Below are 27,927 nucleotides of genomic sequence, written 5' to 3'. Positions count from 1 at the left end.
CAAAAAGACTAACTGTGTTGAGCTGATGATTAGTTTTCTGTCGATTAATGTATCCAAACAGTTGCTCACCTGTCTAATAAAACACATAATAAATTAAAGCGTCTTTGGGGTTTCCATGTTTTCTACAGAATAAAACCAGAAATCGAGAGTAACGCAGGTATGATGTCATTGATAGGCGACACACGGTCCGTGTCCTGGTTAAAACTGCTTATTTCTCTGGATTTAAACATTCTTAGAAACATTTGGGATAATGTAAGTACACAAATCAACTAAATATATAATATTGTTCTAGTGGATTTGGGATATTTTGATCCAAAAATCTTATATAGTGTGCCTTTAAGGTTGGCTGTACTGACAGTTTAGCTTTCTTGTTTTTTTTCCCTCTTCACATTAATGTTAGTCTCTGCTATAACATTATCTGTTCATAAGATTGGTATCGAACATATATTTTTCAGGAACCGGTAAGTCTAAAACGCACATGGTCAATCCACTTTTGCTAGTTTAACGACGGGAAAAATGGTCGGCGCTCCCGGCGCTGGTTTAAAAGGGTCGTCCATATTCTCTTAATGAGTAATGGGTGTGTTTTGTCTCTATTCTCTTAATGAGTAATGGGTGTGTTTTGTCTCTATTCTCTTAATGAGTAATGGGTGTGTTTTGTCTCTATTCTCTTAATGAGTAATGGGTGTGTTTTGTCTCTATTCTCTTAATGAGTAATGGGTGTGTTTTGGGCGTAACGTGCAATAAACCAATCAGAGTCTCATCTCCCATTCCCTTTAAAAGCCAGTTGCGCTCGAGCCATGACGGATTCGCTATTTACATGATGGAATTTGCAAGCGGAAAAACTGAACGCTTCTCTAGCGAAGAAACGGATCGGTCCGTGCACGAGATTAAAGCTGTGTGTGTGTGTGTGTAAGTGAGGTTAAAGCGCAAGCAGACCATCTACGGGACAAAACGTAGTGCGTTATGGACCCGCCTATAGGCGCACATTACTAACGTGCTCTTTAAATAACCAAAAAATACTGCGCCATTGACTTTAGAGCAGGTTTCAGTCGGTCAACGGCTCAGTCTATTTGAGTTCCTCAAAATAGCAACGCTCCATCAATCAGTCCAGCTCATGGGCGCACAAATGTGTGCAAATGCATTTGCTATTTAAACAATGTGGCGCAGGACGTGAAAATGAAAACTGTGTCGGGCTGAAACTAGCTAAACACACTAGCGTTGCGCCTGCCGCTGCATTGCACAGGACGATAGGATAGGACCCTCTGTCTATAAAGCCGCGTTACCACCGAAATTACCCCGAACAATTTGTCCCAGGAACTTTTTTCCCCCAGACCTATTGCTGTCTGCGTTTCCACCGCAATCTAAAGTACCGTAAAGATTAGGCAAATAGTCCAGTGAAATAGTCTTATTCTAAACTTCTAACTGCCTTGAATATCTTTTTACACTGTTTAGAAGTAGCATTTTCACCTTGGTGGTGGCGTTGACGTGCGCTCCTCGCTGCAGGAGCAGACCTGCCATCTCACTGTGTCCCTCCTGAGAGGCCAGATGAAGCGGGTTCACCCCCTGCTTGGTCTGGATGTTGGTCTCGGCTCCGTATTGCAGGAGAGTAGTGGCGATTTCCATCTGATTCTTCTTAGCCGCGATATGAAGAGGAGTGTATCCATTCTACATGAAGACACAGAGCACAGTTAGGCTGGTGTGACTATTCCTATCATACATGTTATATTAAAGGTGCAGTGTGTAATATTTAGCGGCATCTAGTGGTGATGTTGTGAATTACACCCAACAGAAGTTACGACAGCAGAGAGTAGCCAGTTAAGCAATGCGGTTTCTTTACAAAGATATTTGGTTTACTTAATTATTCAGTAAAACAATATGTTTTTGCGAATATTATTGTTACTTGTTCATCATTGTGTCAGTATTTTAATCGCTGACTTTAGCTAGATCTTTGCACGAAGAACAACATAGTGACGAAACGCGTTTGTCCGTTCAGGGCCACTGTAGAAACATGTCGATGTAAGGAGACCCGCGGTCCGTGTGTGTAGAGAGAAATGGCTCATTCTAAGCTAATAAATACATAAAGGTTCATTATGTAAGGTCTTTATACACCACTGAAAACAAAGTTATGTATATAATATTGCATTTCTGTCAACAGATCCTCCTAAATATTACACAATGCACCTTTCAGATCTTCTTACCTTGGCCGTGGCATGAGGAGACGCCCCTTTATCCAACAGCAAGAGCGCCACCTTCTGGTTATCATAGTGCGCAGCGACATGTAGAGGAGTGAGGCCGTTCTGCTGGGATGAGGGTCAGTGCAACATGATTACAGGTGTTAGCGTGGCAAAAGCATTAAATCAAACCCAACGAAACATCTGATGAAAAAGCAATGTTATCAGGGATTGTTAGAGCGTGTTTAGTTTAAGGTTATCGTCTATATTAGAGTGCAAGTTTTAGAGCAAACTGGCTCCTTATTAAAGAAAAGAGGAAGAAAACAATGTTGTTTCCTTTTCTTAACAGAATGTTATCAGTAAGTGAAACCATGCTTACCAGAACTCTTGCAGTCAACATAGCCGCAATGTATTTCTTTTAAACAACATCGCAAAAATTAGGCTAAATTATGTCTTCATCTTAAATATACAACAGTGTTTTAAAACCTTCATCCTTCACTCGGGTCATTTTGCCCCGAAATTTATTTTTGAAAAATTGTAATTGTCGCACTTGAACTACGAATACACACACAAACAAATGAATTCGAGGAGTTTTGTGGTTGAAGTAACAAATCCTTCCCTCGCGGGTCAATTTGACCCCCTTATGAATGAATGGAATGCGAGGAATGCTTCAGTTCACATAAAAAAAACTAAAACTGCTCAAAATTCTAAGTAAAAATGCTAAAACATTACCAAAAAACTATTTTATAATGTCTACATGTGTATCTGAATGCACTCTGAACAGAACTGACTTTAGGACCCAGCAGAACAGCTCATTTGCTCCATATAGAGATTCATCTATATAAGGCCATCTAGTGGCAAGAGTTATGAAATATCATGTTATATTATTTTGTTTCCACAAGAGGTCGGCAAAAACGCCCAATGTATGATATTTTGAGCTGAATTAAAGGGGTCATATAATGGTACATGCACTTTTACAAGTTGATTGTACTGAAATGTGTGTTGGCAGTGCCTGTACACAACCATCATAAAATGATAAAAATCCATCCAGTGTTTTTTTTTTTTATCTCCTTATATGTTTGACCCTCTCTGAAATCAAGCCGTTCGACCGTGTGACGTCACACGGTCGGACGCCCCTCCCACGATTGTGATTGACAGCTGCAGCGTTTCAACACAGACCCGCCCTCGCTCATGAGCGAGCTGTCAATCATAGTCCGCGCGTCATTGTTGATACCCTCACTGGAGCGCTGATTATGAGCAGAATGGCGTCTGCGATTGTTCTTCGGTGTAATAAGGAACACAGCAGTCATTTGGATGTTCCTAAATCCGAGCCGTTGAAGATGCAGTGGCTGAGTTTTGTTTTTGAAGGGATATGCCCAAAGGATTGACGCGGGGATTCCCTCACGGGGATTCCCCACGATCGTCTGGCTTTCCTGTTTGCAAATCATTTCACACCAGACAGCTTTACAAACGAGAAAAAACGGATTGGTACCAACGTGTTCCTGCTGAACCTCCAGAAGTGAGTGTGATGTTTTATTAACCTTTATATTAATATTTATATTAATCTTTGCAAATTGCAAACCTTGCTGCATGCTTCATGATGAATGCATCTAAGGTTTACACTCCGGGTACATTACGGCATGTTTTCTATGTACGACGTTCTCAATATAATTCATAATCCCACGTTAATAATGAACAACGCGTTATGGTTATTGTGTTTAAAACTATTTTTTACAGTCTATGGTTTAAAACGGTGTACGCACAGAACAGAGGGGCGGGGTGAGCAAAGCTCATTATCATTTAAAGACACATGCACTGAAACGGCGTGCTGAAAACAGAGCTGTTTTTGAGCAGGTGAAATTAGTGTGTTCTTACAATACTAATGAGAATTTTTAATTAAAGTATATTACAAACTTTTAATTTAGACCCTAAAGAATCATATTAGCTTGTACAAAAATGGCATTATATGACCCCTTTAAAAGGGTTACGCATGAAATTGTGAGTTATTTGGAATTTAAGCTGAAAGAATGTGATGAATGTGCTTAAATTACTATTTATTTATTTATTTATTGATCAAATCTAGTAATTTAAAGGTAAATAAAAAAATAAAATCTCCAAAACTGCATTAAAAAATAGAAAAAATATTATCAAAATGAAATAAAATAAGCTTTCTGGACTTCGGCTCATTTTGACCCGCGAGTGAAGGACGTGTAACAGACCGTGAGTGAAGGACGTGTAACAGAACGCGAGTGAAGGACGTGTAACAGAACGCGAGTGAAGGACGTGTAACAGAACGCGAGTGAAGGACGTGTAACAGAACGCGAGTGAAGGACGTGTAACAGAACGCGAGTGAAGGACGTGTAACAGAACGCGAGTGAAGGATGTGTTCTAGAACGCGAGTGAAGGATGTGTAACAGAACGCGAGTGAAGGACGTGTAACAGAACGCGAGTGAAGGACGTGTAACAGAACGCGAGTGAAGGATGTGTTACAGAACGCGAGTGAAGGATGTGTAACAGAACGCGAGTGAAGGACGTGTAACAGAACGCGAGTGAAGGATGTGTTCCGGAACGCGAGTGAAGGACGTGTAACAGAACGCGAGTGAAGGATGTGTTCCGGAACGCGAGTGAAGGACGTGTAACAGAACGCGAGTGAAGGACGTGTAACAGAACGCGAGTGAAGGACGTGTAACAGAACGCGAGTGAAGGATGTGTTCTAGAACGCGAGTGAAGGACGTGTAACAGAACGCGAGTGAAGGATGTGTAACAGAACGCGAGTGAAGGACGTGTAACAGAACGCGAGTGAAGGATGTGTAACAGAACGCGAGTGAAGGATGTGTTCTAGAACGCGAGTGAAGGACGTGTAACAGAACGCGAGTGAAGGATGTGTTCTAGAACGCGAGTGAAGGACGTGTAACAGAACGCGAGTGAAGGACGTGTAACAGAACGCGAGTGAAGGACGTGTTCCAGAACGCGAGTGAAGGACGTGTAACAGAACGCGAGTGAAGGACGTGTAACAGAACGCGAGTGAAGGATGTGTTCCAGAACGCGAGTGAAGGACGTGTAACAGAACGCGAGTGAAGGATGTGTTACAGAACGCGAGTGAAGGATGTGTAACAGAACGCGAGTGAAGGACGTGTAACAGAACGCGAGTGAAGGATGTGTTCCGGAACGCGAGTGAAGGACGTGTAACAGAACGCGAGTGAAGGACGTGTAACAGAACGCGAGTGAAGGACGTGTAACAGAACGCGAGTGAAGGACGTGTTCTAGAACGCGAGTGAAGGATGTGTAACAGAACGCGAGTGAAGGATGTGTTCTAGAACGCGAGTGAAGGATGTGTTACAGAACGCGAGTGAAGGATGTGTTCTAGAACACGAGTGAAGGACGTGTAACAGAACGCGAGTGAAGGATGTGTTCCAGAACGCGAGTGAAGGATGTGTGCTAGAACGCGAGTGAAGGACGTGTAACAGAACGCGAGTGAAGGACGTGTAACAGAACGCGAGTGAAGGACGTGTAACAGAACGCGAGTGAAGGACGTGTAACAGAACGCGAGTGAAGGACGTGTAACAGAACGCGAGTGAAGGACGTGTAACAGAACGCGAGTGAAGGACGTGTAACAGAACGCGAGTGAAGGACGTGTAACAGAACGCGAGTGAAGGACGTGTAACAGAACGCGAGTGAAGGATGTGTTCTAGAACGCGAGTGAAGGATGTGTTCTAGAACGCGAGTGAAGGATGTGTAACAGAACGCGAGTGAAGGACGTGTAACAGAACGCGAGTGAAGGACGTGTAACAGAACGCGAGTGAAGGATGTGTTACAGAACGCGAGTGAAGGACGTGTTACAGAACGCGAGTGAAGGACGTGTTCTAGAACGCGAGTAAAGGATGTGTAACAGAACTCGAGTGAAGGACGTGTAACAGAACGAGTGAAGGACGTGTAACAGAACGCGAGTGAAGGACGTGTAACAGAACGCGAGTGAAGGACGTGTAACAGAACGCGAGTGAAGGATGTGTAACAGAACTCGAGTGAAGGACGTGTAACAGAACTCGAGTGAAGGACGTGTAACAGAACGCGAGTGAAGGACGTGTAACAGAACGTGAGTGAAGGATGTGTAACAGAACACGAGTGAAGGATGTGTAACAGAACGCGAGTGAAGGACGTGTAACAGAACGCGAGTGAAGGACGTGTAACAGAACGCGAGTGAAGGACGTGTAACAGAACGCGAGTGAAGGACGTGTAACAGAACGCGAGTGAAGGACGTGTAACAGAACGCGAGTGAAGGATGTGTTCTAGAACTCGAGTGAAGGACGTGTAACAGAACGCGAGTGAAGGACGTGTTCTAGAACGCGAGTGAAGGACGTGTAACAGAACGCGAGTGAAGGACGTGTAACAGAACGCGAGTGAAGGATGTGTAACAGAACTCGAGTGAAGGACGTGTAACAGAACGCGAGTGAAGGACGTGTAACAGAACGCGAGTGAAGGACGTGTAACAGAACTCGAGTGAAGGACGTGTAACAGAACGCGAGTGAAGGACGTGTAACAGAACACGAGTGAAGGATGTGTAACAGAACACGAGTGAAGGATGTGTAACAGAACGCGAGTGAAGGACGTGTAACAGAACGCGAGTGAAGGACGTGTAACAGAACGCGAGTGAAGGACGTGTAACAGAACGCGAGTGAAGGACGTGTAACAGAACGCGAGTGAAGGACGTGTAACAGAACGCGAGTGAAGGATGTGTTCTAGAACGCGAGTGAAGGACGTGTAACAGAACGCGAGTGAAGGACGTGTAACAGAACGCGAGTGAAGGACGTGTAACAGAACGCGAGTGAAGGATGTGTTACAGAACGCGAGTGAAGGATGTGTAACAGAACGCGAGTGAAGGACGTGTAACAGAACGCGAGTGAAGGATGTGTTCCGGAACGCGAGTGAAGGACGTGTAACAGAACGCGAGTGAAGGATGTGTTCTAGAACGCGAGTGAAGGATGTGTAACAGAACGCGAGTGAAGGATGTGTTCTAGAACGCGAGTGAAGGATGTGTTACAGAACGCGAGTGAAGGATGTGTTCTAGAACGCGAGTGAAGGATGTGTAACAGAACGCGAGTGAAGGACGTGTAACAGAACGCGAGTGAAGGACGTGTAACAGAACGCGAGTGAAGGATGTGTTCTAGAACGCGAGTGAAGGATGTGTAACAACGCGAGTGAAGGATGTGTTCTAGAACGCGAGTGAAGGATGTGTTACAGAACGCGAGTGAAGGATGTGTTCTAGAACGCGAGTGAAGGACGTGTAACAGAACGCGAGTGAAGGATGTGTTCTAGAACGCGAGTGAAGGACGTGTAACAGAACGCGAGTGAAGGATGTGTTCTAGAACGCGAGTGAAGGACGTGTAACAGAACGCGAGTGAAGGATGTGTTACAGAACGCGAGTGAAGGACGTGTAACAGAACGCGAGTGAAGGATGTGTTCTAGAACGTGAGTGAAGGATGTGTTCTAGAACGCGAGTGAAGGATGTGTTCTAGAACGCGAGTGAAGGACGTGTAACAGAACGCGAGTGAAGGATGTGTTCTAGAACGCGAGTGAAGGACGTGTAACAGAACGCGAGTGAAGGATGTGTTCTAGAACGCGAGTGAAGGACGTGTAACAGAACGCGAGTGAAGGATGTGTTACAGAACGCGAGTGAAGGATGTGTTCTAGAACGTGAGTGAAGGATGTGTTCTAGAACGCGAGTGAAGGACGTGTTACAGAACGCGATTGAAGGACGTGTAACAGAACGCGAGTGAAGGACGTGTAACAGAACGCGAGTGAAGGATGTGTTACAGAACGCGAGTGAAGGATGTGTAACAGAACGCGAGTGAAGGATGTGTTACAGAACGCGAGTGAAGGATGTGTTACAGAACGCGATTGAAGGACGTGTAACAGAACGCGAGTGAAGGACGTGTAACAGAACGCGAGTGAAGGACGTGTTCTAGAACGCGAGTAAAGGATGTGTTACAGAACGCGGGTGAAGGACTTGTAACAGAACGCGAGTGAATGACGTGTTCTAGAACGCGAGTGAAGGACGTGTAACAGAACGCGAGTGAAGGACATGTTCTAGAACGCGAGTAAAGGATGTGTTACAGAACGCGAGTGAAGGACGTGTAACAGAACGCGAGTGAAGGACGTATTCTAGAACGCGAGTGAAGGACGTGTAACAGAACGCGAGTGAAGGACATGTTCTAGAACGCGAGTAAAGGATGTGTTACAGAACGCGAGTGAAGGACGTGTAACAGAACGCGAGTGAAGGATGTGTAACAGAACGCGAGTGAAGGATGTGTTCTAGAACGCGAGTAAAGGATGTGTTACAGAACGCGAGTGAAGGACGTGTAACAGAACGCGAGTGAAGGACGTGTTCTAGAACGCGAGTGAAGGACGTGTAACAGAACGCGATTGAAGGACGTGTTCTAGAACGCGAGTAAAGGATGTGTTACAGAACGCGAGTGAAGGACGTGTAACAGAACGCGAGTGAGGGACGTGTTCTAGAACGCGAGTGAAGGACGTGTAACAGAACGCGAGTGAAGGACGTGTAACAGAACGCGAGTGAAGGACGTGTAACAGAACGCGAGTGAAGGACGTGTAACAGAACGCGAGTGAAGGATGTGTTCTAGAACGCGAGTGAAGGACGTGTAACAGAACGCGAGTGAAGGACGTGTAACAGAACGCGAGTGAAGGACGTGTAACAGAACGCGAGTGAAGGATGTGTTACAGAACGCGAGTGAAGGATGTGTAACAGAACACGAGTGAAGGACGTGTAACAGAACGCGAGTGAAGGATGTGTTCCGGAACGCGAGTGAAGGACGTGTAACAGAACGCGAGTGAAGGATGTGTTCTAGAACGCGAGTGAAGGATGTGTAACAGAACGCGAGTGAAGGATGTGTTCTAGAACGCGAGTGAAGGATGTGTTACAGAACGCGAGTGAAGGATGTGTTCTAGAACGCGAGTGAAGGATGTGTAACAGAACGCGAGTGAAGGATGTGTTACAGAACGCGAGTGAAGGATGTGTTCTAGAACGCGAGTGAAGGACGTGTAACAGAACGCGAGTGAAGGACGTGTAACAGAACGCGAGTGAAGGACGTGTAACAGAACGCGAGTGAAGGATGTGTTCTAGAACGCGAGTGAAGGATGTGTAACAGAACGCGAGTAAAGGACGTGTTACAGAACGCGAGTGAAGGACGTGTAACAGAACGCGAGTGAAGGATGTGTTCTAGAACTCGAGTGAAGGACGTGTAACAGAACGCGAGTGAAGGACGTGTTCTAGAACGCGAGTGAAGGACGTGTAACAGAACGCGAGTGAAGGACGTGTAACAGAACGCGAGTGAAGGATGTGTAACAGAACTCGAGTGAAGGACGTGTAACAGAACGCGAGTGAAGGACGTGTAACAGAACGCGAGTGAAGGACGTGTAACAGAACTCGAGTGAAGGACGTGTAACAGAACTCGAGTGAAGGACGTGTAACAGAACGCGAGTGAAGGACGTGTAACAGAACACGAGTGAAGGATGTGTAACAGAACACGAGTGAAGGATGTGTAACAGAACGCGAGTGAAGGACGTGTAACAGAACGCGAGTGAAGGACGTGTAACAGAACGCGAGTGAAGGACGTGTAACAGAACGCGAGTGAAGGACGTGTAACAGAACGCGAGTGAAGGATGTGTTCTAGAACGCGAGTGAAGGACGTGTAACAGAACGCGAGTGAAGGACGTGTAACAGAACGCGAGTGAAGGACGTGTAACAGAACGCGAGTGAAGGATGTGTTACAGAACGCGAGTGAAGGATGTGTAACAGAACGCGAGTGAAGGACGTGTAACAGAACGCGAGTGAAGGATGTGTTCCGGAACGCGAGTGAAGGACGTGTAACAGAACGCGAGTGAAGGATGTGTTCTAGAACGCGAGTGAAGGATGTGTAACAGAACGCGAGTGAAGGATGTGTTCTAGAACGCGAGTGAAGGATGTGTTACAGAACGCGAGTGAAGGATGTGTTCTAGAACGCGAGTGAAGGATGTGTAACAGAACGCGAGTGAAGGACGTGTAACAGAACGCGAGTGAAGGACGTGTAACAGAACGCGAGTGAAGGATGTGTTCTAGAACGCGAGTGAAGGATGTGTAACAACGCGAGTGAAGGATGTGTTCTAGAACGCGAGTGAAGGATGTGTTACAGAACGCGAGTGAAGGATGTGTTCTAGAACGCGAGTGAAGGACGTGTAACAGAACGCGAGTGAAGGATGTGTTCTAGAACGCGAGTGAAGGACGTGTAACAGAACGCGAGTGAAGGATGTGTTCTAGAACGCGAGTGAAGGACGTGTAACAGAACGCGAGTGAAGGATGTGTTACAGAACGCGAGTGAAGGACGTGTAACAGAACGCGAGTGAAGGATGTGTTCTAGAACGTGAGTGAAGGATGTGTTCTAGAACGCGAGTGAAGGATGTGTTCTAGAACGCGAGTGAAGGACGTGTAACAGAACGCGAGTGAAGGATGTGTTCTAGAACGCGAGTGAAGGACGTGTAACAGAACGCGAGTGAAGGATGTGTTCTAGAACGCGAGTGAAGGACGTGTAACAGAACGCGAGTGAAGGATGTGTTACAGAACGCGAGTGAAGGATGTGTTCTAGAACGTGAGTGAAGGATGTGTTCTAGAACGCGAGTGAAGGACGTGTTACAGAACGCGATTGAAGGACGTGTAACAGAACGCGAGTGAAGGACGTGTAACAGAACGCGAGTGAAGGATGTGTTACAGAACGCGAGTGAAGGATGTGTAACAGAACGCGAGTGAAGGATGTGTTACAGAACGCGAGTGAAGGATGTGTTACAGAACGCGATTGAAGGACGTGTAACAGAACGCGAGTGAAGGACGTGTAACAGAACGCGAGTGAAGGACGTGTTCTAGAACGCGAGTAAAGGATGTGTTACAGAACGCGGGTGAAGGACTTGTAACAGAACGCGAGTGAATGACGTGTTCTAGAACGCGAGTGAAGGACGTGTAACAGAACGCGAGTGAAGGACATGTTCTAGAACGCGAGTAAAGGATGTGTTACAGAACGCGAGTGAAGGACGTGTAACAGAACGCGAGTGAAGGACGTATTCTAGAACGCGAGTGAAGGACGTGTAACAGAACGCGAGTGAAGGACATGTTCTAGAACGCGAGTAAAGGATGTGTTACAGAACGCGAGTGAAGGACGTGTAACAGAACGCGAGTGAAGGATGTGTAACAGAACGCGAGTGAAGGATGTGTTCTAGAACGCGAGTAAAGGATGTGTTACAGAACGCGAGTGAAGGACGTGTAACAGAACGCGAGTGAAGGACGTGTTCTAGAACGCGAGTGAAGGACGTGTAACAGAACGCGAGTGAAGGACGTGTTCTAGAACGCGAGTAAAGGATGTGTTACAGAACGCGAGTGAAGGACGTGTAACAGAACGCGAGTGAGGGACGTGTTCTAGAACGCGAGTGAAGGACGTGTAACAGAACGCGAGTGAAGGATGTGTTCTAGAACGCGAGTAAAGGATGTGTTACAGAACGCGAGTGAAGGACGTGTAACAGAACGCGAGTGAAGGACGTGTTCTAGAACGCGAGTGAAGGACGTGTAACAGAACGCGAGTGAAGGATGTGTTCTAGAACGCGAGTGAAGGATGTGTTCTAGAACGCGAGTGAAGGATGTGTTACAGAACGCGAGTGAAGGACGTGTAACAGAACGCGAGTGAAGGACGTGTTCTAGAACGCGAGTGAAGGACGTGTAACAGAACGCGAGTGAAGAACGTGTAACAGAACGCGAGTGAAGGACGTGTAACAGAACGCGAGTGAAGGACGTGTAACAGAACGCGAGTGAAGGACGTGTTCTAGAACGCGAGTGAAGGATGTGTTCCAGAACGCGAGTGAAGGACGTGTAACAGAACGCGAGTGAAGGATGTGTTCTAGAACGCGAGTGAAGGATGTGTTCCAGAACGCGAGTGAAGGACGTGTAACAGAACGCGAGTGAAGGACGTGTAACAGAACGCGAGTGAAGGACGTGTAACAGAACGCGAGTGAAGGACGTGTAACAGAACGCGAGTGAAGGACGTGTAACAGAACGCGAGTGAAGGACGTGTAACAGAACGCGAGTGAAGGACGTGTAACAGAACGCGAGTGAAGGACGTGTAACAGAACGCGAGTGAAGGACGTGTTCTAGAACGCGAGTGAAGGACGTGTTCTAGAACGCGAGTGAAGGACGTGTAACAGAACGCGAGTGAAGGATGTGTTCTAGAACGCGAGTGAAGGATGTGTTCCAGAACGCGAGTGAAGGACGTGTAACAGAACGCGAGTGAAGGATGAGGGTTATAAGTGATTGCGGGTTCAGTCTACCTTCCCAGAAGAGTCCGGTGGAGCCCGTCGCTGCAGGAGGAGTTTGGCCACATCCAGGCTGCCGTATTTTGACGCCACATGTAAAGGCGTGAACCCTTTCTGTAGATGTTTAAATGCAGAACATATAAATCAACTAATCCTCGTCAAACACGCTAATCTAACTGGGTGTACATTTCATTTTACACCATACAAATGTGCAATTTTGACATTATTCCAAACGTATGGGCAATAACTTTCTTTTACAAACAAATTTGCAATAAAATATTCTGTGTAGTTTAAAACGCTGGCATGGAAAGAGTTAAACTGCCCACTGTTCTTTAGAATAAATCCTGCAGAGTCTTTGGTTTTCCAGCATTTTCTACATATTTGACCCAACACTGACTGTGTGATTTTAAGATCAATCTTGTCAGGGTTCTGTCACTTCTGTCTAGAGTATTTCTTGGTTTTGTGACAGAGCTCTGACACTCCTGTTTTGTCATGTCTTTGTGTGGGTGCAAGGCTTCTAGCGTTCTCGAGCCGTGCGCTCTCTTGTCTGTGTGCCTTGATTCATGTGTGGGCTGTGGTGTTTGGATCCCGGCACGTCTGTCTAGTTTGGTTTTGGTTCTGTGTCGGGATTCGGACATTCATGCTCTCTGTGTTTGTATTCCGTCGTTAGCGCACAGGATGAGCTTTCGCTTGTTCTCCTGCGCTCTGTCTTGTCGTGTGAGTGTGAGGTTTCGAGTTCGCTCGGATCATACGCTCTTCTGTCCGCGTGTGTTGTTGTGTTCTGCTTGGCACGCGGTTGGTGTTTACATCGGCCGCGTGCTTTCATGTCTTGTTTTGTCTTGCGTTGTGTAGCACACAGCTTGATTTACACTGGCTGTGTGCTTTCATGTTGTCATGTTTTGTGTGAGCACGTGGCTTATGAGTGTTCGCATTAGCTGTGTGTTCATGTCTCCTTCTGTGTGAGCACATGACTTGTGATTTGTTTTACTGGCCATGTGCTCTCCTGTCGATTGTCTAGCCCCGCTCATCTTGTTTCCTGATCATTGATTCATTTGCCCCACCTGTCCTCCCTTGTTACCTGCCTTGTTTACTCCCTATTTATTCTCCTTGTGTTTTCAGTCCTGTGCTGGATCGTTGTCGTATGTTTACCCTTGTTTATTCCTAGTCAAGTCAAGTCATCGGGGTAGTTTTTGTTTGTATTTTGTTTTATTTTTATTATTAATAAAAGCCTTAATTTCCCTGCAATTGAGTCCTCGCTTCATCCCTCACCCACATCCCTGACAAATCTCTTCATGCTTAGGGATGAGAAAGGGACTCAATACACAACTATTCCAAAAGATGCAATCATTCATTGATGCTCAGATAGATAGATAGATAGATAGATAGATAGATAGATAGATAGATAGATAGATAGATAGATAGATAGATAGATAGATAGATAGATAGATAGATAGATAGATAGATAGATAGATAGATAGATAGATAGATAGATAGATAGATAGATAGATGGATTACTTGCATGAACTGACCTTGGTGGCTAGAGAGTGTGAAGCGCCGGCCTCCAACAGCACCGTAGTGACGTCCAGATGGCCCTCGCGCGCCGCGATGTGAAGCGGGGTGTAACCGTTCGAGGTCGCCGCGTCGGGATGAGCCATGTGTTGCAGGAGCAGCTGCACGATCTCAGTCTTTCCCAGACGAGACGCGATGTGAAGCGGAGTCTGATCCTCCTGGCGGATGAGATGGGATCAGATTGTCTGCTTTCAAAAAAGCTTAGGTAAAGTTTGAGTACATGTTCGGGATGATGTACATCCAGCCGGTTGTTATCTCAGAATAAACCCGACAGGGTGATCAGGATCAGGTCTTCATCAGCCTGAAGAGGTTTATTCTGAGATCACTCACACACACACACACACACACACACACACACACACACACACACACACACACACACACACACACACACACACACTCACCTGAAGGGGGTTTATTCTGAGATAACAACCGGCTGGATGTACATCATCCCGCTTATTACACGGATACTTGCCACATGAGTGAACAATTATACTTATGTATATGGTGTCAAAATATTTTATTAGCTCTTTAAACGCAAAGCTTCCGCAGAGAGAGCAGTTTCAGCGGCAAGATCAAACTAGACGGATATTTAAGAGATACGGTTTACAGTCATAACACTTATTACACTGCATTTCGCCACATAAATAATTATCAAGACAAGCATTTGTGATTAAAAAGTATTTAATGTTTATTTTTTTTTATAAAACGATGGTTTGTCTAGATAAGACTCTTATTCCTCGGCTGGGATCATGTCGAGACTTTAAAGCTGCACTGAAACTGACATTTGGACCTTCAACCCGTTGGACCCCATTGAAGACACTATATGGAGAAACATCCTGGAATGTTTTCCTCAAAAACCTTCATTTCTTTTCCACTGAAGAAAGAAAGACGTGAATATCTTGGATGACGTCGGGAGAGTAAATTATCAGGAAATGTTAATTCTGAAGTGAACTGCTCCTTTAAAAGCTTCTCATGACACTGTAATGCAGATGTACCAGTTATCTATACTGGTAACTCCACCGCTGTAATATGACAGAAGGATTGCACTCTCTCTATATTAAGTGAACACATGAAGCATGCCTTGGTCTTACCCTTGCTCTGGCGTCCACCATCGCTCCATTCCTCAGGAGACAGCGAACAACTTCCATCTGTCCAGCTCGAGCCGCCATGTGCAAAGCCGTCTCTCCACGCTGGCACAGAAAACACAATTCTTTGTTCTGAATATATGTAATGGCTGAATATAAAAAAATACCCTTCACTTATAAAGGCATTACTAGAATGCTTTGCATCAAACTTAAATTTCTTTCAGTAAACTGATGCATTGAGTTGTATTTATTGTATTATTATTTTAAAATGTACTAATTTACCTAATATTTGTGTGTACTATGCATTTAGGGACAGATTTACTAAACAGGGCAAATTAGCGTGAGAGTGAAATCCCATAAAAGCGCAGATGGGAGTGTAAAGTTCTTGTTGTGATCTACTGACGACACACACATTAAAGAACAGACGCAGTGGATCATTTCCATAATGACCAACACAATCTCCCAAGAGCAGCTCAAATTAGCTTCTGGTTTTGGGTGGTAAATAATGGCGCAAACACCAGTAAATTGACGAGTGCAAACCTTAGTAAATCACCTTGCCTGATTCGTTTAAACACTTTCCTCCTATAAATACTGCGTCTGAAAGGGAAACTCCTACAAATGCATATGCAATAAGATCATCCGCAAAAATAACCCTGTCCTCGCCTTTCAGCGCTTATTTCTTCAGTAAATCCTGACAGTAGCTGGCGCAAGCTGTGAGTAAATCTGGCTCTTAATGTTTATTAGAGGATTGAGCTGTTAGGTTAACAACATGCAAACAGTAAACTCTATTACAAGCTGATTCTATTCATGTGGAGTGCTGAGTTCCTGCCTATATAGAAAACTCCAGATTGGTCAGTTAAGGTCACATGACCGGCTCAGTGTTCACTCACGATGTTGCTGACATCAGGGGAAGCTCCGTTCTGCAGTAGCAGAAGAACGATGTTGAGGTGACCCATGAAAGCCGCCACATGGATCGGTGTGAGACCAGACTAGAGAGAGAGAGAGAGAGAAGAACTTAGTCTAATTATCTAATTATCAGTACGTCTGATGAATAGCTTTCTGAAGAATCAAAACACTATGAGAGTTCAATCGTCTGGAATGTTTCTATACAGGCTTCTGTCAATCATTACAGCTGCGGATGAACCTATGAAAGGGGACCGTATGGAATTACTTTTGTGCCAATAATAATGAAACTAATGAAAATATAAATTGAAACTGAATAAAATAGCTCACATCCACACATGTAAACACAACACTGACGTCTTCACTTCCAGGTCAAGAAGCTGTCAATCAAAAACTCAGTAGCCAATGAGAACACACTGTTGTTAGCCCCGCCCCCACGAGAGATATGTGCCAGAATGGCGAACGAAAAGTTCAGAAGCGTAAATGAAAACTCTGGAAGCGCATTTGTAAGTTCAGATCAGCGAAAGAAAGATGAGAAAACAGAAACATGCAGTGTATTAAAACAAAGTCAAACACATGCAATTTTTTTTTTTTTTTTTTTTTCAAAGATATTTTATTCAGTTTCAATTTATATTTTCATTAGTTTCTTGAAAAGTTACGTTCATTATTATTGGCACAGAAGTAATTCCACAGCACTGCAGATGGATTTCTAAACTGATTCTATGCCGACTTAAATCACCAAACTACACCGATAACTAAAACGGTTGTACTAAAACGCTGTTCTTCTGGGGAGTGTGTGTTTCTGTGCTCGTACCTCAGTGATGGCTTGAATGAACGCTCCATACTTGATCAAGAGCTCCATCACTTTGACTCTGTTCTTCTTACAGGCGATGTGTAGAGGAGTGAAACCGTTCTGAAAAGATAGAAGGTGAAAGATTATAAAACGCTTTACAGAGGACACAAGCCTCACAGTAATCAGAACGCATGTACCAGTGCTCGAGCGTTCGGGTTGGCTCTCTTGTCCAGTAGTAGTTTGGTCACTCGGTAGTGTCCACAGTGGGCGGCGACATGGAGGGCGGTCAGGTAGTCCAGCGTGACATCATCAACAGGCGCCTTGTGCTGGAGCAGGTGTTTGACACACTCCACATGATCACCCTGCGCTGCCATGTGGAGCGGAGATAAACCGTTCTACACAGGGGGAATGGCAGAAAAAGAAAGAAAGAGAGAAATCACTTTATCATTGATCTTGCGAACACTAAACTGAGCTCTCTTTCACGACTTCTTGCACTTTTCACACTAAGTTATGTAAAAAAAATAGTGAGTATCCTGGTAAACATAGTTGATTATGTCTAAAGTAAAACAGTGGAGATATAAAAGGGAGAGAAATCACTTTATCGTTGATCTTGTGTTTGAACCTTGAAACTTTAAGAAGAGAGAAAAGTAAACTGTTGTTGGAAAGCGTTAGGGAACATTATAATATAAAGAAACCAGACCCAGGTCCTAATACATTCGCCAAGCGCCATATGCGAGTAGAAATCTGTGTTGGCGAGTATATATTTATTATGATCTTATATTAAAAGATTATGTAAAAGTCCACCTAAATGATGTCAAAGTGTACCTTGGTCCTGGCCAGCATAGGCGCTCCTCTCTCCAGCAAGAGCTCCACTGCGGTGTCGTGTCCACTTCTCGCTGCGCAGTGTAGAGGAGTGAGGCCGTCCTGCAACACACACACACACACACCTTCAGGTCTCTTCAGTCATTTCATTACAAAGCACTTTGGGACTTTAAACACCTCACACAAACATATGCTATATCATATACTTAACCCTTACACACTCAACCACAGTCTCTCTCCTGTGTCTCATATACTCTGCAGTCATTATTGATCATAGCACGGAAAAAACACTGCTGGAGTCAGAAACAGCAGAGTGTGAGGTGTGTGTGTGCGTGCGTGTGTGTGTGTGTGTGTGTGTGTGTGTGTGTGTGTGTGTGTGTGTGTGTGTGTGTGTGTGTGTGTGTGTGTGGGATGATGCATCAGACACTGCAGGAGAGAGACTGCAGAAGAAAGGGACAGAACACAGCCAGATGGACTCCACACTGCAGTCAAAATCTGAACAACAACACAGCCGGTCATAGCTTTAATCAGAACACACGTAAACACACACACACACACACACACACACACACACACACACACACACAAACACACATGAACTTCCTCTCTCATGTCTGACTGCTAACCGCCTCAGTTACGCGCGTATGTGCAAAACTATAAAAATAAAGTTATTACTGACCCTTGTTTTGGCATCAATCTGAGCCCCTCTGTCCAACAGCAGAAGAACCATATTAGTGTTTCCTCTTTTGGATGCAACATGTAGTGGTGTGATCCCATTCTGTATAGAAAAAAAATAAAAAATAAAAACAATATTATTAATTACGAATGATATAAAATTAAATTCAAAACTTTGATGTTGGCTTGACAAAGCCTTGTCCGAAAGTTTGAAATAACTGAAATTGTTTGAAGATTTTACTCAAATGAGTCAATAAAATGTTAATAACATGTTCTAAGAAGTTTTAGCAAGTTGTTAGCATATTTTAACACATTATTAACATGTTTAATAAGCTGTTATAACCTGTTTAACATGATTCACACATTGATAACATGTTGCTAACATAATTTAACACATTGCTAGCATGTTTTAACATGATACTAACATAATTTAACACATTGCTAGCATGTTTTAACATGTTACTAGCCTGATTTAACACATTGCTAGCACATTTTAACATGTTGCTAACATGATTTAACACATTGCTAGCACGTTTTAACATGTTGCTAACATGATGTAGCACATGTTGTTAGCTTTATTTAACACATTGCTAACACGTTTTTAGCATGATTTAACACATTGCTTGCATATTTTAGCATGTTGTTAGCATGATTTAACACGTTGATAGCATGTTAGCATGTTTTAGCACTATTTAACATTGCGTGCATGTTTTAGCATGTTGTTAGCGTAATTTAGCATGTTGATATCATGTTTCTATGATTTCACACATGGCTAGCATGTTTTAACTTGTTGCTAGCATTATTTAGCACATTGTTCTATGTTTCAATGTTTCTAACATGAACCACATATACCACATACCAACACAATGTGTTTTAACATGTTGTCAGTTCGATTTAATGCATTGCTAGCATGTTTTTAGCATTATTTAACAATTACTTGTATGTTTTAGCATGTTGTTAGCATTATTTAGCATTTTGAAAAAAGCCTGTTTCTATGATTTCACACATGGCTAGCATAATTTAGCACATTGTTAATATGTTTCTAACATGATGTACCACATTGCTAACATGTTTTAACACATTGCATGCATGTTTTAGAATGTTGATAGCATGTTTCTATGATTTCACACATTGCGTGCATGTTTTAGCATGATTTCACACATGGCTAGCAGGTTTTTAGCATGATTTAAGACATTACTTGCATGTTTTAACATTTTGTTAGCATGATTTAACATGTTGAAAGCCTGTTTCTATGATTTCACACATCGTTAGCATTATTTAGCACATTGTTAACATGTTTCTAACATGATGTACCACATTGTTAACGTGTTTTAACATGTTGTTAGCTTAATTTAACACATTGCTAACATGTTTTTAGCATTATTTAACACATCGCATGCATGTTTTAGCATGTTGTTAGCGTGATTTAGCATGTTGATAGCATGTTTCTATGATTTCACACATGGCTAGCATGTTTTAACTTGTTGCTAGCATAATTTAGCACATTGTTAGCATGTTTAACATGTTTCTAAAGACGGACCCGTGCAGTGAAGTCCACGGCGGCGCCTCGATTGAGCAACAGCGTCGCCACATTCACGTTTCCATAGTGAGCGGCAATATGCAGCGGCGTGAATCCACTCTGCAAAAACAATCAAAAAAGGGGGCGGGGCACATAACAAAACACATGAGCTGTCCGTCAACATTCCTGCGATGCGTCAGAGCCACGTCATGACTTTATCTTGCTCTAATAGACTGCATTAGCATGCAGCAGTCTCAACATAACGTATTAAAGACAGTTATGAATCTGATTGAGCTCATTGTGCCTGGAAGGGGGCTATAGGCCCGTATGAAGACTTCTGGAAAGAAACCTTGATGACTAACATATAAACACACATATAAACAGTAAGAGAGGTCAAACTCCTAGACACAGGCATGCAAACAGAAAAATATGACAAAAACGACAAATAAATGAACTCATAAGTCGTTAAAGATTAACAGAACATGAGATAAAGACAAACATTTCAGACGACATACTGTTTTAATACAATGAAGAAAAAAGGGATAATCATAATCAAAGAAGAAGAAAACCAAAGGAAACATAAAAAGTGCAGTATATAGATCATATCCGTAATAAAATCATGTCTGGACTATAAGAAGGTAAAGATTGTAGAGGAGTTTGAATATGTGAAATTCTTGCCTTACCTTCCCATTCTGAAAGTCACGGTCCGATTTAATGTGAAAACATCATTTACAAAAGTGTGAAGAATATATTGACTGTGTGACACGTTCAAAGCTGGTGCAAAATCAAATATGCGATGCAGCATGCCGTGCAGTGGATTATTTACATTAAAACCTTATGGATAATTCATAAACAAATAGAAATCTGAGAGCGCTCATAATTATAAAGACGACTCACTATCTTAAACTTGATTTTGAATATACTTTTAAAATATTGCATTGTGCAGTTAGCATTCATACAGTACGTCTATGACAATCATTCCATCAATATTAAATATCTATAAAATATAGATCATAGAAAATAATAATCATATCTAAAAACATCATAACTGATAATGCTACGTCAGTTTAAGAACATTATCTGTTGGATGTATGGATGTTGGAATCCATCTAAACACATTTTAGCACAGGCAATATTATTAAAGAGCTTAATGCAATCCCACTAATGCATGCTGGGAGTCAAAGGCAGATTCATGCCACTTGACCTTTACAGTAATGAAATAAATGCGCATGTGACTGGCTTCTCTAGGCTTGTGTGTGTTTCAATAGGCAGCAAGCAAAGCCAATATATGACAGTGTTGTGCTGTGCACGGATTAATCTATTTTTCAACATAACTTTATAGGGGCTATACGTAGAATTCAGAAACGCTTGTTATTAGCGACACCGGTGGCCATTAAGAGAACTGCACTGCACTCGTAAGAGACTGAACGTGATTCAAAGCCCCAATATACAATCTCTTTATTCTTTGTTTAGGGGTAAAAATAAGTTTGAAATATGGGACCAGCGGTTTACTGTTAATACTAGTGGGAAAAATCGATCATATATGAATCGCAATTCTATCTTCTAACGATTTGAATTGATTCACAAATTTCATAAATCAATTTTCTAAAGTGTTACACTTTTTAACTTCACGCTTTAATGCAATCAAAATAAAAAATACACTTTCTGCCTTGCTTTATTACAGAAGACTGTGTGTAATGATTGTAGTCCGCTTAAAGGACATGTGTATATTGGGTTGACAAAAATGGGAAGAAAAACTAAATAAATTTCAAGGTTCACATTTAATTCAGTAGGATTTTTTTTCTTCTTCTAGACTTAATAAACTGTCTACCGCAGTCAAATAAGAAAAGTAACACAAAACAGTAAACTTCAATCAAATCTATGCACATATTGAATCAAAATTTGATTCAAAATCGAGAATCGTTTTTGAATCGACTCATGACCTTAAGAATCGTTTTGAATCGACTCATGACCTTAAGAATCGTTTTGAATCGAATTGTGAGGTACCAAAAGATTCCCACCGCTAGTTAATACCGCTGGTCATTTATTTCGAACAGTGTTCGTTAACAATGTTAATATAGATCAGACTATAGTTTGAATGAATCCCTTTTCTTTGCATGACACTGACATTACAGCACAGAATGGCTCTTCCGGTGTTTTCCTGAACATTGTATAAGCATTAGTTTCATGTGTCGTTGAAGGGAAGAGAGGCTTTAGATTATGCAGGCAAAAACGTTACAATAAAAATAGGTTTAGGTCTACAGGCTTTCATAGACAACCTAGGAAGTCAGAGAAGGTTCGTTTTCTAAGTTTCGTTAAAAGCAGTTCACACATCAGCAATAAAAAAGTGATTAATACATGAAAATTCTTACATATAGCCCCTTTAAGACAATGGACGTAATATATATATATATATATATATCTTCGATATTTGCATGTAGCACTTACAAACTACATAGCATGAACATTTCAGCTTTTATTTGATATGTTGATATGTTAAAGTGCCCTCGCAGATTAAAAGCGGCTATCGGTAAAGACTGAAATATTAATTCATTATGAAGAGGATTATAGATGTTGAGAGGATAGACACTGTCTGGACTATTGAGTCTTCAGCCCATCTCTGATTAGAACAGCTCCATATGTGTAAATTAAACATCATCATCATCATCAATCACGACACCAGATATATCTTAAAAACATTCTCATTCAAGCTATGTAATAAATAAAACTGGAATGTGTGACATGACATATGCAAAGGCTTCTGGATGATGCTGTGATGGGACTAGACAGCCATGCAAAGGTCCAAAACAACTAAAAATGCTGAGAAGTTAAAGAACAGAAAAACTCAATTCTTCATGCCAAAAAGTGGACCAGATATGAATTCAATAAATCAATAGCTTTTTATTTTCCAGAAAATCAGGAACTAGATGAATATCTCTACCTCAGTTGTCCTATTGACCATCATCTGTTGCAGCAAAGACAGGGAAGGAAATAGGTGTGTTATATTTCATCAAACACATGTTCTCAGAGTCGGCGGCGGCATGCAAAAGCAAGAGGTCTTCATTTTTCTCCGAGGCCTGACACGGGCAAACCACTCTTAAAGCTGTTCTAAACTCGCATCAGATGACGAATGGCCACATGACCTCTCAAAACACATTATTTCAGGCTGGAATCCCTCCAATTAACACTTTCGGTTGCAGAATAAATAAACCCTTGTAACAAATACGCTTGTGAACGCAGTCGTTTTACAGTCGCAATCTTCGTGTGAATCCAGTGTTTGGGGAAACGCATTACAAGTAACATGAGTAAAGTAATCAGATTACTTTTTCAAGGAACGCAGGCATTTACTCAAATGAATAAAAACAGTGAAATGCAAACTCTGAATATTACGCAAACCTGTAATACTTAAATATGTAGAATAATACAAATGTACTTTATGCATTTAATCTCACTTTATTAGCCAATGTTTTTGCTGCTGACTTTCAATCCAATTCAACCATAGGAATAAGCAAACATGACTTCAGATGAACATCTCATTTGTTTATTTTTTAATGTATTTTTTTTTTTTTTTAAGAGTGTTGAACTTTCTTCTCCTGTGTCCCAAACAAAATAAGTTGCATTTCCTTCAGCCTGAGGCTTGTTCATTTCACTTTAGGAGTGTGCCAACAATAGATTTGTGTAGTTGTTGTTGTTGTTGTTGTATTATTGTTGTTATAAAACAAACAAACAAGCTCAGCCCAGGTAAGAAAAAGTAATGCAAATGTAATGTAACGCTTTACTTCCCATAAAAGTAACTAAGTAATGCATTAGTTACTTTTTCAATATTGTAACGCATTACTTTTAGAAGTAACTTTCCCCAACACTGGCTGCATCTAAAACAAAATTACACCTTTAACTATCTCATGACTAAATATTAAATATATTTACAGGCAACTATAGGTAAAATATTAAGTATGAATGGAAACTAGCCAATGTTGATAATAGTTATACATAAATATTATCATTGCATATTGCATATAAGGTATCAAATGTCTAAAATTCTGTTCGATTGAATCTTTGAACAACTATTTTGGTTCTTTCAAACTAAAACTGGTTTACGTACATTCTGAACACTTTTTCTTTTAATTAAAACGAAGACAGTACTTACAGTCAAAATTGGCCGTGTTTAAAGAAAAATAAATACCTCTGTAAACTAGCATTTCCCCGATAAAACACACGCAAACACACGTCAGATACGCATGCGCACTTTCAGGCAAGAGCATGCAGTTTCTGTACATTTACAGAGCATTGAGTTATGATACACACTAAGAAGAGGGAATGTTTTTATAACTGTTAAACATGGAATGGGTAAGTAGATAAAAGAGTGAGACCCGGATAGCGTCGGGATGGGAACACAGGACACAGGCACATTTACACTGGAGAGAGAAACACAGACAGAAGATTTCATCCTGAAACCACTGCAAGTCACACACACACACACACACACACACGAGCACACGCAAGAACACTGACAAGATGCCGAATCTTTAAACCATCAGTGCATGCAGAGCAGGGCTTCGAATCTTACAGTGTGAAATGATTCTGATTCCAATAATGATTTGATACTAATCTGTCTTAACTATAAACCTAAAGGAGTCGTTCACTTCAGAATGAACATTTCCTGATAATTTACTCTCCCCGACATCATCCAAGATGTTCATGTCTTTCTTTCTTCAGTTGAACAGAAATGAAGGATTTTGAGGAAAACATTCCAGGATTTATTATTTTTTCTTCAACCCGTTGGACCCCATTGAAGTCACTATATGGAGAAAAATCCTGGAATGTTTTCCTCAAAATTCATTTCTTTTCCACTGAAGAAAGAAAGACATGAACATCTTGGATGAAGTCGGGGAAAGTAAATTATCAGCAAATTTTAATCTGGAAGTGAACTGATCCTTTAACAAAAACTACTATTTATTTGAACATTTCAAGTTGTTTTAATTAAAATACCAGTTATACTCTGTTCTGAAAGTGTGATTCAAACTGCAGTCACATGCAAAACTGACTTCGGATGCCCATCAAACTATGCACTTTTAAGATTGAGTCTTCTTTCAGATCAGTAAAGAAGAATGAACATGTTTAAGAACCGTTACAAGAGCCAAACGCCATAAAAATCATTCAGTTCCAGTATTGACTGATCGATTGATTCACATCACACTCACTGTCATTACTCATAATCAGGGCTTGACATGAACTTTTCTGCTCACCAGCCACTGTGACCAGTGGTTTTCTAAAGTTACATTTTCACTGGCCACAATTTTGATATCGATACCATGGGGAAAACTGCCATAGAGATATTTTTAATATTATCTCATAATTTGGCAGCAGGTTTATTAGGCTGCTGTCACTTTAAGACCTGACGCACGGATCCATTATACTGTTTTAAATAGCCAATATACTTGGCTTCATGCAATCCCAAGCCCCGTAACACCAACAAGATTGATTCAGCTGCCGGAGAGAGTAGAGAGCGAGAACGCGCAGATTGCATTGTGTATCTATTCTGCGGAAGAGTTTCAGATATTTCAGTATCGAAAAATTCTATATTTCTGACAACACTAGATTGCACTTAGTTTATTATTTCAGATAATTGAAAAATGTATATTATATCAAATTCAACCAGCCAAAGTGGCTATTAGTAACTGTGTTACACGCCACTGCTGAAATACACACACATTTAATGTTAATGTCAAGCCCTGCTCATAATCCGTCAACACATCCAAATAAAAATGCTTTTCTGTTCCGCCATATTTACCTTGGACTGAACGTCTGCATTGTGGTCGTTCTGGAGCAGGAGGGCCGCAGATTTGGTGTCGTCTTTCCGGGCCGCGATGTGAAGGGCAGGCAGACGTACTTTACCCTTCGTGTCGTTCTCCAGGAGAATGGACACCACCTGGTTATGGCCTTGCTGGAGGGCGATAGCGAGAGGAGTGAAGCCATCCTGCAAAATCACAAATGGGGAAAACCTTGCATTACGCCAATAATCCTGACCGGGGTTTGAAATCAACTTGAACTCACCGGAAAATTTGGCTAATAAGTTTTAAGTTACCGGCCATTCAGAACTTCTACTAGTCAAAAAATAAAAGAAATGAACCAGATTAACTACATCACAGCATCTCCTTCCTCTTTCATCCTCATCCTTTCACCAAAAATGTGTTTTAGGCGGACAGATCAATACAGTACAAAGAAAATGTAGGATGTTGGAAAATAACAGTCTTTTCTGTAAACCAAATGCTTTTTAATCTTCGCTATTGCTTCAATGCAAGTGAACAAGCGCGCCATTGTTGCATAGTGACGTGTGTGTTCAAGTAAGCCAGATCTGAGCAGATTCTGCACAATACGCTGTATTTAATATATCATGATGATCAGTATTTGTGCTATATCTGCGCAGATTTGTCTTACACGAACTTCCCCAGAAAAGTGAGTAAACATAATAACACACCAAACTGGCTCGTGATTTGACAGCGTTACTCGCCACATTTGATTTTTACCCGCAATCGGGTGTTCATTTCAAACCCTGATCCTGACATACTCACATACTCGTAGAAGAATAAGGTTTCAAAAAGCTGTTGGTAGTCAAACAGTTGATGGCAGCCATTGACTTTCATAGTGGGAAAAGAATACTCAGTGGCTGCCGTCAACTGTCTGGTTACCAACATTCTTAAAAATATCTTCTTTTGTGTTAAGACGCTCATACAGGCTTGGAAAAACTTGAAAATGTTCATTTTTGGGTGAACTATCTGGACCTTGTTGATTTCATTGGTCGACACTTGTCAAGAAAAGTTTACACCTCTTTGATACAGTTTTGAGTAGGGATGCGCAATATATCGGCCACCATATCGATATCAGCTGATATATGTTGATTTTTAATGTTATCGGTATCGGCCGATAAGAAAATGTGTCCGATATATTAAAGTCGATAAATAATGTATTATTTCCTTCAGCTGAGACACTTCAGATGCGCACTGTTCAACATGATGGTTTTGAGTTTCTTGAAATATGATTGGAATCACTTCAAAAAAGGGAAATACAGTTCAGTCATATCGGCTACATAAAATTATAATGAGATCATCATAATTGTGTGTTTGGGGCATGGATTTTAATGGTGAGACTTTTGTTTTTGTAATCAGGCTCTAAAAAATTATATAAAAATTTGGATTTAGATTTATCGGCCGATATATCGGTTATCGGCTTTCAAATATAAGGAAGGATCGGTTATTGGTATCGGCCAAAATGTTCATATCGGTGCATCTCTAGTTCCGAGTTGAGAAATATTATGGATTGATTAGTATTTGTTTCAGCATTATGTAGACAATCCGCACTGTGATTGACATGAACAATGAAATCTTTTAAATCAGCCATTATGATACAAGAATTTATACCCAACTTCTTGATTACGATAGGGTTATTTTCCAATCCCAATGAGCCTTTAGGCCTAAAACATATGTGAACGCAAATGCTTTTGGCTGTTAGTACGCATAGCTGGTTGCAATGATAGTGAGAAATATATAAAGTTAAAGTCATGCTTTACAGCCATGGTATGATTTTAAATGCACTTTACCTCTGTTGCGGTGCTCTGGTTTCCACCATTCTCCAGAAGATATCGCACCACATCTAAGTGGTTTTCTTGGGAAGCCATGTACAGGGGGGTGAATCCATTCTGCGGAAGCACAGATTTTTAATGGTTGTTGTTATATTGAACACTTTTGCATGGATAAACGTCAGACTTGTTCCTACCTGAGATTGTGAATTAATGTCAGCTCCCCTCTTCACCAGGAGCTTCACGACTTCTCCTTGTCCTGCTAGTGAAGCGATGTGGAGAGCTGTGTTTCCTTTCTGTCAGACAAACACACACTATCATCACTTGAGCAGATCGCTCAGACATTGCTCTTTTACAACGTGTCTACACTTCTACTTCCCTCAACAGAACAACTGGACTCAGGAACTTTCGCTTTGACGTGTTTAAGTCCCTGATGTACTTTAAAGGAAAATTCCGGTCAATTTTAA

At 41.9% G+C, this 27,927-nt stretch overlaps 1 protein-coding gene across 21 annotated transcripts in view; it reads right to left on the bottom strand.

Annotated features, from left to right (window-relative positions):
* ank2b (ankyrin 2b, neuronal) overlaps positions 1-27,927 on the bottom strand; it is a gene marked incomplete at its 5' end in the record, with an annotated part of 169,627 nt that overhangs the window by 49,697 nt on the left and 92,003 nt on the right. For 14 of the 21 annotated variants that reach the window (XM_081358698.1, XM_081358699.1, XM_081358683.1 and 11 more), the window contains 14 exons: positions 1,468-1,665; positions 2,199-2,300; positions 12,531-12,629; positions 14,045-14,242; positions 15,179-15,277; positions 16,063-16,161; positions 16,890-16,988; positions 17,066-17,263; positions 17,694-17,792; positions 18,370-18,468; positions 19,906-20,004; positions 25,676-25,861; positions 27,482-27,580; positions 27,658-27,756. In XM_081358698.1, coding sequence (XP_081214824.1) covers positions 1,468-1,665; positions 2,199-2,300; positions 12,531-12,629; positions 14,045-14,242; positions 15,179-15,277; positions 16,063-16,161; positions 16,890-16,988; positions 17,066-17,263; positions 17,694-17,792; positions 18,370-18,468; positions 19,906-20,004; positions 25,676-25,861; positions 27,482-27,580; positions 27,658-27,756 — 1,773 coding nt within the window. The remainder of the gene's footprint in view (positions 1-1,467; positions 1,666-2,198; positions 2,301-12,530; positions 12,630-14,044; positions 14,243-15,178; positions 15,278-16,062; positions 16,162-16,889; positions 16,989-17,065; positions 17,264-17,693; positions 17,793-18,369; positions 18,469-19,905; positions 20,005-25,675; positions 25,862-27,481; positions 27,581-27,657; positions 27,757-27,927) is intronic. The other 7 variants (XM_081358687.1, XM_081358694.1, XM_081358702.1 and 4 more) reach the window with 3 other exon arrangements.

The sequence above is a fragment of the Scardinius erythrophthalmus genome (genome assembly GCF_964197995.2).
Source record: "Scardinius erythrophthalmus genome assembly, chromosome: 2".
NCBI lineage: Eukaryota > Metazoa > Chordata > Actinopteri > Cypriniformes > Leuciscidae > Scardinius > Scardinius erythrophthalmus.
Note: the sequence above shows the minus strand (reverse complement) of the source record. Positions and strands in the feature narration are given on the sequence as shown.